At 55.1% G+C, this 12,834-nt stretch overlaps 2 protein-coding genes across 2 annotated transcripts; both read left to right on the top strand.

Moving 5' to 3' along the window:
• Window positions 1-4,825: 4,825 nt before the first annotated feature.
• Window positions 4,826-5,727, top strand: BBK36DRAFT_1191901 (Phox-like protein; the record flags this gene model as incomplete). Its single annotated transcript, XM_024896742.1, has 2 exons — window positions 4,826-5,375; window positions 5,509-5,727. The coding sequence occupies exons 1-2, from the start codon at window positions 4,881-4,883 to the stop codon at window positions 5,725-5,727; spliced, it is 714 nt and encodes a 237-aa protein (XP_024752092.1). The 5' UTR covers window positions 4,826-4,880.
• Window positions 5,728-10,095: 4,368 nt separating this feature from the next.
• Window positions 10,096-12,356, top strand: BBK36DRAFT_1134550 (hypothetical protein). The gene is made up of 3 exons (XM_024892347.1): window positions 10,096-10,172; window positions 10,216-10,985; window positions 11,106-12,356. Exons 2-3 carry the CDS (start codon window positions 10,355-10,357, stop codon window positions 12,140-12,142), a joined length of 1,668 nt encoding a protein of 555 aa, XP_024752091.1. The 5' UTR covers window positions 10,096-10,172; window positions 10,216-10,354; the 3' UTR covers window positions 12,143-12,356.
• The last annotated feature ends 478 nt before the right edge of the window (window positions 12,357-12,834 follow it).

The following is a 12,834-nucleotide window of genomic DNA, read 5'->3' as shown; positions in this document are numbered from 1 at the left end:
CGCGCTTCGTGATGGTGTAGACCAAACGATGCTGGGAGAGACTGTCGCGGAGCGGTGTTAGTGATGCAGTCTGCAGCGACACAATTGTATGCTTGTCCACGGGGTTATGAAGACAGGAGAGGAGGAGAGAGGAGAGAACCATCAAGGACAGAGGAAGCAGCTCAGGCAGGACTCACAGATTAGGTAAACGACCGGCAGCCGCAGAAGAATGAATTGCGGATCCAGAAGCGAGAGACTGGGATTGACGGAGAAGGAGCTCGAACGAACGACTCGTGAACGACAGAGATGGCAGCGGCGGCGAGAGAAGAAAGCAGAAGCAGGACAGGATCAAGAAGGAGGCAGGCGGCGAGAAAAAGCACCTGGCACTTTTATGAGCTGGCCGGCGGAGGCGACGGAGGTCCGGGTCAGAATGTCTCCAGAAGGACCAGAGTTGACCAGGGCGGGTGGGAAGCGAGACCAGGAGGCTGTCCACGGGCCCCAGCTCGAAAGCTGTTCCCTATCAAGCCGGATGGATGCACAAACGGCCAGCTTCAGTATCAGGCTAGCTCCGGTTCGTGTTGCCTGCCCTCCACAGGCCACCGTCTGGACAGCGCAAACGGGGCCCCTGGGTCTCACATTGTGTGTATACTTGACCGTTGCAATGGAGGTGTATGTAAAAGAGGGATGGATGGAAGAGACGAAGCGATGCCGCGAGTCGTGATAGTGCCGTACTAACAAGCAGCGGTACCTCGTCAGGTTGCATCTGGAGCTCGATCTAGCGGCGCTGCTACTGCACCCTCGCACTCAATTGCTGGTAAGCTTTGCACCAAGTGGTGACCGAAGAGCAGCCATTTACGAAGTATCATCGTTTAACGTTTACTCCGTACACAGAGCAAAACAACGTTCGACAGGGTACAGGACCTTTGGCGGTACGGGGGGCTCAAAAAGCTACAAGAAACAACAATTCGCCCATCCCGTCGTCAAATTGCCCGCTAGTGCGCAGCAGTAGCGCGTCTTCGCTAGTGGAAAGATCCGAGCTTATTACATGTAGCTTCTTCTCCCCCCCTTTTATGAGCTTCCAGGCGCGCTGGGAAATGAACCAAGCGTCTTACTCTCGCTCTTGGGAGGTGGGAAAAAAGGGCACGAAACGGTTTGGCTCTGCCAATGGCGTTGAGCGCAGTCAGCCAGTGCTCTCCCTTTGCGAATTCCCATTAAAAGAAGTGTTGACTCTGCTGTCCTGCTGTCCGACGCTGGCGACTCTCATTCAGTCCATCCCATAACCCGATGGTAATATCGTGCAGCTCCTCGGGCGGACTCATCCATCCGCTGGCAAAAGTCGACGGGGATCCAATATTACGAGCCCACTAGCCAACGTTGGTAGGCAGTTGAGTTGAGCCTGCGCTTGAGCTTGTCGTTCCATCGAGCCAGGATTCTCCGCTTGCTCGTTGACGAGGGAGTCGAGAGAGAGAGCCACCCATCCATTCTGCGCCGTATCAGTGGCCCCCCTTCGTATTCTGTTATGCATGCAAACGGAGACGGGAGCTACAGAATCGCCCTTATGCAGACACTTGCGGCCAGTAGGCACATTCGATACAAAAGGCAGGCGAAAATGCTCCGCGTTCTCCGCACACTAACAAAGCAGCCTGGGAGGAGGCAGTCTCGAAGCCGTTGATATCGTAGACAGATGCGCGAGGAATGCCGCCGTCTCTTCGGGCCTGAACGGTCACATTCGTGGGGAGATCCACCGACAAATCCAGGCCGCGATCATCATACTACCTGTAACATTGCAAAAGAGTCCTGGCGATGCGAAGGGGGGCTTGTATGTATATCATGCGGATTGATGTACCAAGCACGAGTTTATGCTTCATTACCGTACGAGAACGATACGTATCTGAATCTCGAATGAGGCTTCATCTTCCCCGGCCCTGTTAGGGGTCCGAGTGCAATTATTGCTTCGGTGCAGTGGTACTCATGTGTATTGTTGAGGCTCGAAAGTACCGGAAGGCCGCCTTCGGAGTCGACGAGCTACAAGGGCTGTACATGACCTGTCAGACAGGCATCCCGGCCAGGGCTCCATTCCTCCTCCCTGCCCAAGAGGGCAGTTGGTTGCTCGGTGTCATTCCTGCGCAAATATGGCTTCGGTTTCGTTGCATGGGGGCCTGACGGAGCACAGACGGCCCCGTTCGAGTGCTTCCATGAGCATCCACCCAGCGTCCCCGGCATCGTGAGATGGAGGCAAGGCTCGGGGTACAAAACTGAGCGCTCCTGCTCAAGGCAGCACCGGCTCGTACACGCACGCATACATAGTCCCTGTATACCTCCCTGTACAGACGACGGCATGAGAGAGCAGAGAGAGAGAGAGAGAGATCAATGCCCACCGCCGGCATGCAAAAGCTTGGCCTTGCAGATCTGAGAATCTGGGGCAAAAGCCAAATTGGAGGGACGAGGTTGGAACCAGCACGACGATTCGCGAATGAGCGTTATAAAGAGGGTCCCCCGTTTAGAACCGTTGTGTGGGGAATGAAATTGGAACGCTGATTTTCCATCACATCAGGCGACGATCATCTCCGAGCTTCCAAGCAACGAATAGCCGGACTGTTGATGCACGTTACTGACTCTGTCGGTTCTACCGACTTCTGCGGGTTCCGTTGTGTGCCAAGGCAAGCCTCACACCGTATCGGAGTCGAGACGGCAGGATTTTACGAGTAGTATGGCATGGATACGGATTACGAGGTGCAGATGATTTACATTTTCAATGCTTCTACAGGTACTATTAGATGCCTCTCTTGAACGGTCAACAGACGGTGAGAGCATCGGCATCTGCCCGATGGCCTCTGCTGTGGATGGAACGGAGCGTACTCCCTTTGTCCAAAGTTCGATACGGTCGTGTCTCGGCCGCGCAGCGAGCAGTTGTCGACCAACGCTGCACGGCTACTGTTGGCTGTTCAGCACAGATCACCAGAATACTCGTATGATTGCGATTGGGTCATCTGCTCTGGCTGCCTCGTACGCGTACCTGTACGAGTACTATAGAGAGATAGTGGCGACAGGCATCAGCATGCAGAATCGACTGCTGCTGTACATCCAGACGGATCATTATTCCATGGGGAGACAGCAATGACTACATGTAGGTGACAGCCAGCGTGGAACACCAGTCGAACAGCTGTCAACCTTGGCAGACCGTCCATATCGTACCAAGCAGTATCTCGCTCTTCAACGGTGTGTTACGGCTCTGAAGCGATAAGGCATGCGATGCTTCCTCGGATTGACCATCGGAAGAGCCTTCAGTTTGCCACGGCAGTCGAGCCAACCAGCCATTGTCCATCTGATAGTACCGGAGATGGAGTGAAGAGAGCTGGCTCATCGGCACCGCCATAGAGATGGCTGATTCACTCGGACTCTGTAGGTCTCTTTGAAGATACTGTTCGTGCCCATCGCCTTTTCATGCACGGGCAGATCGAGCAGAAACGATTGGCGTGGTAAAATGCCAATACGAGTGTCTGCAACGTCAGGCTCCGATTCACCGATCTGATCGAGGTTGAGCGCTCCTTTTGCCATGAGACGACGGCATTGGACACCGGCCCGGCAACCTACATACATGGCAAGCGGCGCGATCATCGTTGGCTGCGAACAAAAGTGCATACTCGTACTTGTGCACGTAGCCTATTCTTCTCTGGGGGGTTGAGATCACGGCTCAATCCCGAGGAAGCCGTGACCTCAACCCCTCCCACCCATGGTACACTTTCCGATGGGCAGCATCATCATCAGGATGGCCCTCGATAGCCAGTGCAGGGAGAAATCTCCGCTTCCACAGAACGGAGTGAGATAGTATCATCCTGCGCCAGCACTTGAAGCAACAATAATTCATGTATACTCCTGCCTGACAGGGGCAACTCATAGACCTTGACCAGATGATGCGTACGTACATGTAGCCGATAAAAAAGGCACCGTCTCAACTAGACCTGAAGCATCGGCACCAAGTCATGCACCAGTGGTACGTGCAAACGGCCAGATTACGATAGAACCGCACATCTGGTTCCAACTAACTCTACGATTTACCCAGAAAAGAAACCGTGCAAAAGGCATGTCGCTCCACAGGCCCCTGAGGCTGTCGATAGCCGCTCCTTGGCTGCGAATCTGGAATCTGCCACATGGGCTCCTGGCCATGGATTCCACAGCATGGAGATTGATGCTGTGGAGCTCCCAAGGCATGTCTTGCAGTTGTGATGAAGCCAAAGCCTTCCGCATGCACAATTGCCCGTTACCGTGTTGTGATTAGTATGATGAACATACAAAAAGGTTGCCGTCACTCCAGTACCGGGCACTCTATGTAGGCCATGTTCTAAGATGCCTACCTGAGGTACCTAAGTAGTTAGACCGATCTCACTACGTCACAGCGTAACGGCCTTTGGTGTTTTGTTCCCGACCAAACATGACCCCACGTCGTGGCAGGTTTTAGCTGCCGTGTGGGATTCCTAGTCATTACGCCACTCTGCCGGACTACCGGGCCATTCATGTTTGCTCGCCAGCTGGAGGCCGTGTAAGATACAGTAGCGAGCGGTAGGCCACCAATTCCAGAAGACGTCGTCCCTTCTAGACCTTCCCGGTGATTGACCTCTTCCATCTGCAGCCGCCAGCTTCTCTCACTTCCATCCAGTCCATCCACGGCATCGAACTCGGACAGCCCGGCCCTCCCGCTGCTACGAGCCTCATTTCCTTTCGCATCTCCCGAACCCGGCCCTTGACAAGTCCCGCGCGCAAACCCATTTCCTGCCAAGGGATCCCGAGAACTTTTCCAGAGCACGACAGGGCTGCTAGCTCCGATTCAGTATCAAAGACGGCAAACCTCGATCGATAGCCACGCGAGCAATTTGCGATTGCCTTCCCCTACACATGGCTGAATGGCGCCGGCTGTAGACGAGGACCATGCGCCAAGCGAGTTGACGACGAGCGAGACAGGGCCACAGCCGGCGGCGGCCGCCGAGTCTGGCGCAACGGCAGCAGCAGCGCCGAGTCGCGCCTTGAGCAGGCTGGATACGCAGCTTAACAGTTCCAGAGACGACGACAGCCTCTCGCGAGAACAAGCAGCCAGCCAAGCCAACAACGCCGTCGACGGCGGCGAGGAAGCGCTGCGCACCGCGACGACTTCGCCGAGCTCCATCGCCTCGCCGCCACCGTACTGGCCTCACGCCTTTGCGCACCAGCGCACCGCCTCCAACTTGTCCGCCGAGTCCATCCTGCCGATAACGTTGCGCGACAACGACACGAGCGACGACGACAGGAACAGCGCGTGCTGGGCCAAGAGCGTGGAGATTACCGACTACATTGTCGTCAACGGGAGCAACACCAACATTGGCGCATTCGTCGTCTGGAACGTCCGGGTCGAGACGTTGAGTGTAAGTTTTTTTTCTTCTCCTTCCTTTTTGCCGCTCTTTGCACGAAACGCCTTTGGCGCATCAAACTGTGCGCGCCTTCGTATAAGGGTTCATTGCCTAACAGAAGTCATCTCTTTGGTACGATGCGTTATAGGGAAGCTACATGAATATCAGAAAGCGCTACTCCGAGTTCGACGACTTCCGGCAAAAGCTCACATCGTCGTTTCCAAACTTCAAGGCCGCCGTGCCGGAGCTCCCGCCGAAGAGCGCAATCTTCAAGTTCCGCCCCAAGTTTCTAGAGAAGCGCCGCGCCGGCCTGCAATACTTTTTAAAGTATGACATTCCATTGCGTTTCTGCTTTTCCCCCCAGTAATGTGCTCTCAACTTGCTGTTCCACGAATGAGATTACCCGGCCTAACATGGACTAACATGGCTCTTGGCTTCCAAAACCAGCTGTATCATGTTGAACCCAGAGTTCTCCGGGTCGCCTGTTCTCAAGGACTTTCTCTTTGCGTAAATCACGCGACGCATTGCTCTTTTGCATCATGCCTCTTATCCGGGGTCTCATCTGAGAGGGAAAAGGGATCAAACGAAGTGCGCATGGGTTGACGGAAACACCAGAGGAACGCCCGCGTGTAGCGGCACGATGTGACTGCGATGACCACGTTGAGGGTTTTCCTCTTTTGGTATCCGTTCTATTCTGGGCACCTGTTCTATTATACTCTGTACATAGCTGTGTTTATTAGCATCGTCAAGGCTGATCCAGTAGGTAACGTTGGCATGATAATGTCACTGTATGATATTCAGCCAGTTGTATTATATAGTAATGTTAATGAGGAATCTTGAACCAGAATACAGATACAGCAGTGGTTCTTACAACCCCTGGGACGACAACTGCATGCATTCACCCCTTGAGCGATACGCGCTGCACCATGTCCATTGATTCCATGCCCATCATACCACAGCCCTGTTCCCTCAAACCGCTTCCAGAACATACAAGTGCAACGTACATGTACTATAAACAGGTCTGCATGCGGCTCCTCATATTCCATGTCCATCCCCATACCATTCAGTCATTGGGGGAAAACAAAAAGCCCCGACCTCCCCCATGTCATGTCATCGGCATGCCCAGCACTGCTCCGCTCCGCCTTGCACCGCCCCAAACATGTTTCTTCGCTAATACCACTAAGTATTACTGTACATACTGCTACTACTGGACCCAACCGCAGCCTTTTTTTTTTTTTTTGTTTGGCCCAGAGCGTGCCATTTCCGAGACACAGAGACAAGAGAAACATGAGGCGCCATGATTGGAATCCTGCCCTAATCCCTTCTCGGCTGGGCGCAGCGGACTTTTAGGGACAAACATGGACTCGTGGAAGATCGATGGTTCCCAAGAGATTTTCTCGGAGGATTCCGCATGCACGGGGCTGGGCTGGGCTGATGGCTCGTCGCGTCACTGTTCTGCTGGACTGTGTGTACATCTTCATGTAGTATTTTCCCTCTTATTTCTCGACCCTCTCCTACGTGTCAAGATGATCTCCTTTCCTCTCTTTCCCTTGAACGAAAGACTCAGAAACAAGAGAATAAGGGTACGCGTACCGTCTCTTCTCACAGAAACGACAACGGCGCCGGGATTCGTTTACGTTGTTACTTAATTCCATGCTCTCAGGGACCTTGGAAGATAAAGATAGACCCACGTCACGTCATCTTACTGCATCACTGAGTAATAGCTCGTGGTAGCTGTTGATCCGTAAGTTCTCAAAGGAAAATAATACAGTACCTTGTCATAATGCCACAGTACTCCCGTGCCAGGCCTCAGCTCCCTTCAGCCCTCCTCCAGTGCGCATCCGGCCCTCGTAGCACTTTGTAGTTCCCGCCTTTATGGCTCCAGATCTCAGACGAGAGGCGGAGCGTCTCTCGCCTTGCCATGGACGTTTGATGGAGGCCCGACGCTTTCGGGTCCTTGCGTCACCCCGTCATCAACAACCAGCACAGAATCCCCAGTTCAGGGGCCCGTCTGATAGGTGGTCAGCGTCCGATCAAACATGTTGCCTGGGCCCGTAGGGCCGGCCGCAGTCTCTTTTTTTAGTTCTTATCAGTGTCTTAAAGGGCCGTCTTCCCGCTCCTGTAGTGTCGCCCGTGATCTCAGCCAAGCTGCCAAGCCAGATATATAGCCTGCCACCAACATCAACGTCAGCTCTTAGATTCGGAGCATCTGCCGGACAATCCGAAGCTCTAGACCGACCTCCAGCTTTCTTTTCAGCTTTATTTTCAGCTCGACATACTCTAGCAAATCGAATATTGACACCATCAACCAACCTTGGGTAGCTTTTTGACTGCTTCGTTTTCGGCGCCGGCCACACATGCGACCTCGCAGAAGTAGTCGTCTCCCATGGGAGGTCTCAGGCGCTGTATGAACGTGAAAGACGACGACCAGAAGCTATGCATTCCAGAAACACAAGCTCCAGCTTCAACTCGAGCTACTCCACCCTCACCTCGTCTTCGGCCAAATCGCAGCAGTACCTGGACTCGCTGATACCGCCCTCCCGCGAACAGTTTGAGCGCATCGCCCATGTGCAGGAGGAAAAGGAGGAGCAGATCAGGCAAAGAACCAAGGAACAGAAGCGCAGATCACACCAGGAGAGCAGGCGAAGCTTGCAGTCCAACAGGAGCGATGAGAGGAGCGAGGCTGCGCGCGTAATTCAGAAGACGTTCCGGGGGTATCGAGCAAGGCGAGCGATGGATGGCTTCACACTGGATCCGAGCACGAGATGGATAACGGCCATTCGCGAGGCCCAGTTCCGCGAAACCATGCGACCTCGAGGCAGGTCATTCACCGGTCAAAGTCAAGATACGCTGTCGTCTGCGGATATGAACGATGTCCACGCCATCGCACGGTCAAACTGGAAGAAGTTGGGCATGATTGCGCTGCGGGCCGGCCACGATGACGAGGAGGAAGAGTCTGACTCGGACAGCTCATGTGAATCGATTCAACTGTCGCCTCAGGAAAAGGAAGAACTGAGAAGACTTCGAGAGGAGGCCAATGCTCAGCGGCGGTCAACTGCTCTCACACTGGGACTGCAGTACTGGTTAGAAATCGTGGACCAGAAGCACCGATACGGCACCAACTTGCGCATGTACCACGAGGAGTGGAGGAAAGCCGACACCAACGAAAACTTCTTCTACTGGCTCGACTATGGCGAGGGACGATATATCTCGCTCGACACATGTCCGCGAGACAGACTGGAGAGAGACCAAGTCCGGTACTTGTCGCGAGAGGAACGCAAGTACTATCTGGCCACAGTCGACGACCAGGGCCGGCTCTGCTGGGCGAAGAACGGCGAGCCCATCGACACGAGCGAAAAGTACAGGGACAGCATATACGGCATCGTCCCTGTGGACGATCCGGCACCGCCGTGGCGGCCGGTGATGGAACCGAGTCCCTACGCCGAGTCGTCCAGCGGGCTGACTTCGAGCTCATCAGCATCATACTCCGATCCGAACCACGAGCAGCATCGCGCAGAGAAAAAGGCCAACCCGCCGTCCGATTCGCGCGATGTCAAGAAGGTGAAGCAGTTTTCCGCCACGTCCACCCTGAACAAGCTGCTGCGCAAGACCGTCAAGGACGGCACGTGGATCTTTGTCGCGGACACGTCGTTTAGGCTCTACATCGGCATCAAGCAGGCCGGCGCATTTCAGCACTCGTCGTTTCTCCAAGGCGCCCGCATCTCCGCCGGAGGACTCATCGGCATCAAGGAGGGCAGGCTGACCTTCCTGTCGCCCCTGAGCGGGCACTACCGACCGCCGACGTCCAACTTCCGCGCCTTCGTGCGGAGCCTCAAAGCTGAAGGCGTCGACGTGGGCCATGTGCCGATTTCAAAAGCATACGCCGTCCTGCTGGGCCTGGAGACATATACCAAGACCCGCCGAGTGGGCAAAGACCTGATGCACAAGGCGATTCATAGGAAGGACAAGACGATCCATCCCAAGGAGATGAAGAAGAAAGAGGAGGAGGAGAAGGACACCAGCAAGAGCGCGCAGAAAGAGCGGCAAGTGGTGGAGATGGAGAAGCGGCAGACCGAGCTTGAGAAGCAGGCGCACGTGGAAGAGACGGCCATCAAGGCGCTGAAGAAGCTTCATCTTGTGCCCACGGCCGGACAGGCGTCCGAGAAGAGGAAGGTAACATATCGATAGGGCAAAAGCAGTGCTTTTATATCTGGCTGGTTGGATTGGATTGTTACGGAACATGATAAATACCCCTGAGTTTATATAGATGATCTCATTCTTGCTGTATGATGCATAGAAGAGCGAATTGATATTTGATTTTGGTTCCTTGGAGCTCTGCCTCATGTTCCTGCCTTACAAGTACCGGGTAGTTTCTAGCAGCCTACGACATGTCCAGGGCAGCAAAGAAGCGATGGGAGAGGAATAAACGCTTCATCTAGACTAGGTGTAGTCCAAGACTTGTAATGACGGTTCGACCGTCTTCAAGATAAAGACTCCCAGAATCCATCAACGATTGGATTAACCCCGTGTCGCGTCAATGCATTGGAGAGCTCCAGCTCCCAGCGCCAGAGCTCCAAATGCCCTGTAAGCTCTCCAGCTAGGTCCAGCTGGAGCTCTAAAGGGGGCGGTGCGCCGGAGATTAGTGAGCAAGTCCGCTGTAGCGGCGCCACCTTCCAGGCGGTTCGGGGGTCAGAGCCACTGGAGCCACTCGCTAGAACCGCCAACTTCCATGGCGCGCAGGCGCTAGAGCCCCCTTCTGCCGCAAGGGAGGGAGGAGGAGGAGCTGGAGGAGAAAAAAAAAAGCGACAGAGCGTCCGTCCGTAGGTAGAAGCGGGAATTGCACAGTTGGAGAATCAACGTCACGTCGCACGAAAATTACAAAGCGGCCATCCGGTGCATCGAGCAAAAGACTTCGAGGCAACGCGTGTCCCGCCAGCGACAGCGCCCTCCGCAGCAGCCCTGAAGAAACATGACAGGCGTGCTCCGGCTTGCCAATGGCCTCCATCACCCGCTCCAACCGGCGAGCTGAGGGCCTTCACCTCTATGATCGTAACGTGAACGCCAGCCCCCTCACGCGCCCGGCGCCTGGGCCAAACTCCTTCCACCACGGCGCGGCGGCGGGCGGTCGCACAAAGCGAGCCCTCGACGGGGCCGAGCGCGACCTGGACGCCCTGCGGCACAAGAAGACGAGGATCGCAGTCGAGATACTCGCAAAGCCCCAGCTGCCTCGCGAGCCCGTGAATGTACAGCCGCCGATACCGCGACGAGCCGCTGTGGCGAGCAGCGCAAGTACGAGTAGGCCGCCAGCTGCTGCCCCTGTGCCGCCCACCAGGCCAGCGTCCACGGCCACCACGTCCACGTCCACGTCCACGTTTACGCCCGCGCCCACCTCCGCAGCCGCAGACCCGGAGCCGCCCAACGCCAGCCTGACGAAGCACCAGGCCAAAGTAATCAATGGCATACGGCACGAGCTGGATCGCCTGCAGCCGCGCCCCGACGACACCAGGGACTCCAAGGAGCAGGGCCGCAAGCTGCGGTCGCAGGAGGCCACCCGCTTCAAGAGCGAGCTGTCTGCCTATTTCCCGGACTACGACGAGGTGATAGGCAACGACCCCAAGGAACAACGTGAGCAGTCCTACTACCTCCCCCTTTCAGCGCGCATGGTCTACGCTCCAAGTCTCTCGACAGCGTCTCTTATACGCTGCACTCTTTGCTTCAAACGGCCGTCTGACCAGTCTACCGCAGATTTGCTCAACCCCGACACGCCGATTATTATTGTCGATACCAGCTTGTCGCGCGCAATTCCCGACGCTCAACGCACTGGGCCTCGACCCCACGTGCACTATACCCCGAGTGGCGCCGACTTTCCCATCAGAGGATACGGCGATGCGCTGTTCACTGACGTGTTCGACTCGCAACGGATCGACTTTGGCTTTTTAGAAGCTCAACATAAGAACAAGAACATTGAAGACCCCTTGCCCGATAGCTTGTACGAGCCGATTCATAAAAAGGCAGAGAGGGTCGAACGGTCTATTCGCAACACCGAAAAGGGTCGTGCGCAACATGAAAAAGACCAGATTATTCGACTTCTGGAGGGCCTGCAGGGCCACGACTGGCTGAGAGTCATGGGTGTCAGCGGCGTTACGGAGTCGAAGAAGAAGAAGTTTGAACCGGCCAGGATGCACTTCATCAAAGGTTGCCAAGCGATATTGGCCAAGTTCCGTAACTGGAGCCTTGAAGAAAAGCGGCGGAAGCTTGAGAAGGAGAAGGCTCTTGCAGAAAAGGCAGAGCAAGAAGGTGAAAGCGATACTAGTGACGCAGAATCCCAGCAAAGGGAGGATAGCCGCTCCAAAGAGAGCGATGACAGTGAGGACGAAGAAGACGAGGCCGAGGATGATGCCGAAGAGGATGAACCATCGCAAGACGATGCCAGCGAGACATCATCGCCGGCCAAGCAGCTGCGACGAGAGGCGAGGGCGAGATCCAAACTGGCGGCAGCAAACTCCAAGCGGTCACGGCCTGCTAACAAACCTGCACCACCAACGAAGCCTCCAGAACCCCCAAAAGAGTTCAAGTCTTTCTTTGCCAAGAGGTATGAGCGCGAGAGCGCCCTCAACAGGCAGAGACGAGCTGGCAGAAAGATTCTTGCCTGGGGTCACCCTATTCCCGACATATCTGAAGCCGACTTTGTCCTGCCGGAAGAGTACCGGGATGAGGAAACACTCAAGGCACGTGAGAGGAAGAAGCGCAGGGACAGGCGAGAGCTGCGTACCTTGAAGTAGGTAACTATTGAATCATTGCTAGGGGCGTCACGCGGGGAGGCTGGAAGGGCTAAAATACAGATTGGCGTCTTGGGGTTTGCTTTACAGGGCGTTTGGCGGTTAAGGTGATATCATACTTCGTTCTCGTTCATACCTACTCGTAGGAGGAGAACGATGGCTCAGCAACATGAAAGTGCTCAAGGCAGCAGCAAGCATTGATGTAAGATACGGTAGTCGTAGTGGTAGTAGTAGTTTAGCAAACAGGGTCGTCGTACCAAGTGAGTGCGCAAGTTTGTATAAGAATCAACAGACTGCAAAGTCCAGCATCGAATCACAACGCATAATTTGATAATGAGCATGACCTTGGAATCACCAAACATGTGAATCTGAGAACAAACCGAGATGCAGGCAAAAGGGCGTCACCAATGCGTCGCTGGGCGGCCAATGGCGGGACAATGTGCTCTGCTGGGGTACAGCAAGGTTGGGCCAGTCGGAAGCCACAATGGGCTGCAAGCTGGTCCGTGCTCCTTCGAGCTTCTTTCGAGAGACGCGCGCCCGCCTCTGGCAACGTCGATTTGTTAAGCAGGCCTTTTGCTCCAACTCCAAGCTGTCGCCTCCTCCAGCGCTTCGCAGTCTTTGTTTATTCCTCTCTGGGCGTATCCAGCTGGTGCCAGACCGCGTTCTCCGTCCGCGGCGCCCTTCTCTGCCGCCGC

Source organism: Trichoderma citrinoviride (assembly GCF_003025115.1).
Source record: "Trichoderma citrinoviride strain TUCIM 6016 unplaced genomic scaffold BBK36scaffold_3, whole genome shotgun sequence".
NCBI lineage: Eukaryota > Fungi > Ascomycota > Sordariomycetes > Hypocreales > Hypocreaceae > Trichoderma > Trichoderma citrinoviride.
Note: the sequence above shows the minus strand (reverse complement) of the source record. Positions and strands in the feature narration are given on the sequence as shown.

Coding starts and splice junctions, on each gene's coding strand:
- BBK36DRAFT_1134550 (XM_024892347.1), top strand. CDS start 10,355: ATGGCCTCCATCACCCGCTCCAACCGGCGAGCTGAGGGCCTTCACCTC. Junction 10,986..11,105: donor CAACGACCCCAAGGAACAAC/GTGAGCAGTCCT, acceptor AGTCTACCGCAG/ATTTGCTCAACCCCGACACG.